Below are 2,943 nucleotides of genomic sequence, written 5' to 3' on the forward strand. Positions count from 1 at the left end.
CAGGAACATCCTATGGCTGCCCTCCTTGCCCCCTTTAGCATTGCAATCCAACGATAACTTCTGTAATCCTTCGGCGTCAATGACCTTAGATGTCAGGATGCTAGATAACTATCAATCAATCAATCAATCTTCCTAACATCAAAGTTATTGACGCTGATATCATTTGTTAAAAATAAAGAATAAAAAGGAAATTCAATTCAAAACAATAAAAGCGAAGACATCCTTATCAAAATTAAAAAGCTTTCAGAAGACTTAATTATGAAACTATCCTTTGAAAATCCCTGAGGATCACAATAAACTAGAATTCCGAAGTATTCCTTAGTGACACTCCAAACTTATCCTTCTGACAGAAACCCAGTTAGAGTCCTACCTTGCCAAGTCAGGTCTGGGGATCACAATAAACTAGAACTCGAAGTCTTCCTTAGTGACACTCCAAACTTATCCTTCTGACAGAAACCCAGTTAGAGTCCTACCTTGCCTAGTCAGGTCTGGGGATCACAATAAACTAGAACTCGAAGTATTCCTTAGTGACACTCCAAACGTATCCTTCTGACAGAAACCCAGTTAGAGTCCTACCTTGCCAAGTCAGGTCTGGGGATCACAATAAACTAGAACTCCAAAGTATTCCTTAGTGACATTCCAAACTTATCCTTCAGACAGAAACCCAGTTAGAGTCCTACCTTGCCTAGTCAGGTCTGGGGATCACAATAAACTAGAACTCCAAAGTATTCCTTAGTGACATTCCAAACTTATCCTTCAGACAGAAACCCACTCCTTACCTTGCCAAGTCAGGTCTGGTGACGGAGACGTCGTAGGCTGACGACGCCGTGATTTGCTCGTCCTTGATTTTCCCCGATTCCATCCCGAGGGGCTCCTTACATGAGGCTGCAAAGGAGAACGGAAACAGATGTATATTATTAATCTTGCTCATTATTCAGTTAAAAAAAATTAATAAATAAATTGTTGGGTTATTTTCATTTATCCCTACATGAGGCTGCATAGGAGATGGATATATATATATATATATATATATATATATATATATATATATATATATATATATATATATCATCAATCTTACTAATTATTCAGTTAAAAAAAATTGTTGGTTATTTTCATTTCTCCTTACATGAGGTTGTATACGAGAAATGAAAACTTTCATTTCTCCTTACAAGAGGTTGCAAAGGAGAACAGAAACTGAGGTAGGTTATCATAAAAAAAAACTGTTGGGTGGTCTTCATTTATTGAAAGAAAACCCTTAAATTCCGATTTTTTTATCTTTAATCATCTGATAAAAAGGTTCTCTAAACTCTGAAACATTCGTAAAGGTATATTTGTGTCCACATGTGCATAAGACTGTATCAGCTCAATCATAATCATCAGTCAGTAAAGAAAATACTGTTGGATTACTTTAATTTATCGAAAAAAGGGTAAATTCCGATTATTTTGAACTATAATAATTTGGTAAACAATCTCCTCTACTTATATATATAAACATATTGGTGAATCCTTAAGTATTTGTTTCCATACATGCATGATAGTGTATCCAGAATCCTCAAGTATTTGTTTCCACACATGCATAATAGTGTATCCAGGATCCTCAAGTATTTGTTTCCACACATGCATGATAGTGTATCCAGAATCCTCAAGTATTTGTTTCCACACATGCATGATAGTGTATCCAGGATCCTCAAGTATTTGTTTCCACACATGCATGATAGTGTATCCAGAATCCTCAAGTATTCGTTTCCACACATGCATAATAGTGTATCCAGGATCCTCAAGTATTCGTTTCCACACATGCATAATAGTGTATCCAGAATCCTGAAGTATTTGTTTCCACACATGCATAATAGTGTATCCAGGATCCTCAAGTATTTGTTTCCACACATGCATAATAGTGTATCCAGGATCCTCAAGTATTTGTTTCCACACATGCATAATAGTGTATCCAGGATCCTCAAGTATTTGTTTCCACACATGCATGATAGTGTATCCAGAATCCTGAAGTATTTGTTTCCACACATGCATAATAGTGTATCCAGGATCCTCAAGTATTTGTTTCCACACATGCATAATAGTGTATCCAGGATCCTCAAGTATTTGTTCCCACACATGCATAATAGTGTATCCAGGATCCTCAAGTATTTGTTTCCACATATGCATAATAGTGTATCCAGGATCCTCAAGTATTTGTTTCCACATATGCATAATAGTGTATCCAGGATCCTGAAGTATTTGTTTCCACATATGCATAATAGTGTATCCAGGATCCTTAAGTATTTGTTTCCACATATGCATAATAGTGTATCCAGGATCCTTAAGTATTTGTTTCCACATATGCATAATAGTGTATCCAGGATCCTTAAGTATTTGTTTCCACATATGCATAATAGTGTATCCAGGATCCTTAAGTATTTGTTTCCACATATGCATAATAGTGCATCCAGAATCCTCAAGTATTTGTTTCCACATATGCATAATAGTGTATCCAGGATCCTTAAGTATTTGTTTCCACATATGCATAATAGTGTATCCAGGATCCTTAAGTATTTGTTTCCACATATGCATAATAGTGTATCCAGGATCCTTAAGTATTTGTTTCCACATATGCATAATAGTGCATCCAGAATCCTCAAGTATTTGTTTCCACATATGCATAATAGTGTATCCAGGATCCTTAAGTATTTGTTTCCACATATGCATAATAGTGTATCCAGGATCCTTAAGTATTTGTTTCCACATATGCATAATAGTGCATCCAGAATCCTCAAGTATTTGTTTCCACATATGCATAATAGTGTATCCAGGATCCTTAAGTATTTGTTTCCACATATGCATAATAGTGTATCCAGAATCCTCAAGTATTTGTTTCCACACATGCATAATAGTGCATCCAGAATCCTCAAGTATTTGTTTCCACACATGCATAATAGTGCATCC

General features: G+C 35.8%; 1 protein-coding gene across 3 annotated transcripts in view; it reads right to left on the bottom strand.

The window, feature by feature from the left end:
* Window positions 1-768: 768 nt before the first annotated feature.
* LOC137624407 (uncharacterized) overlaps window positions 769-2,943 on the bottom strand; it is a 578,757-nt gene continuing 576,582 nt past the window's right edge. For all 3 annotated transcript variants that reach the window (XM_068355150.1, XM_068355151.1, XM_068355153.1), the window contains exon 3: window positions 769-885. In XM_068355150.1, the coding sequence (XP_068211251.1) occupies window positions 776-885 (110 nt within the window). In that variant the 3' untranslated portion in view covers window positions 769-775. The remainder of the gene's footprint in view (window positions 886-2,943) is intronic.

This window comes from Palaemon carinicauda, chromosome 31 (assembly GCF_036898095.1).
Source record: "Palaemon carinicauda isolate YSFRI2023 chromosome 31, ASM3689809v2, whole genome shotgun sequence".
Lineage (NCBI taxonomy): Eukaryota > Metazoa > Arthropoda > Malacostraca > Decapoda > Palaemonidae > Palaemon > Palaemon carinicauda.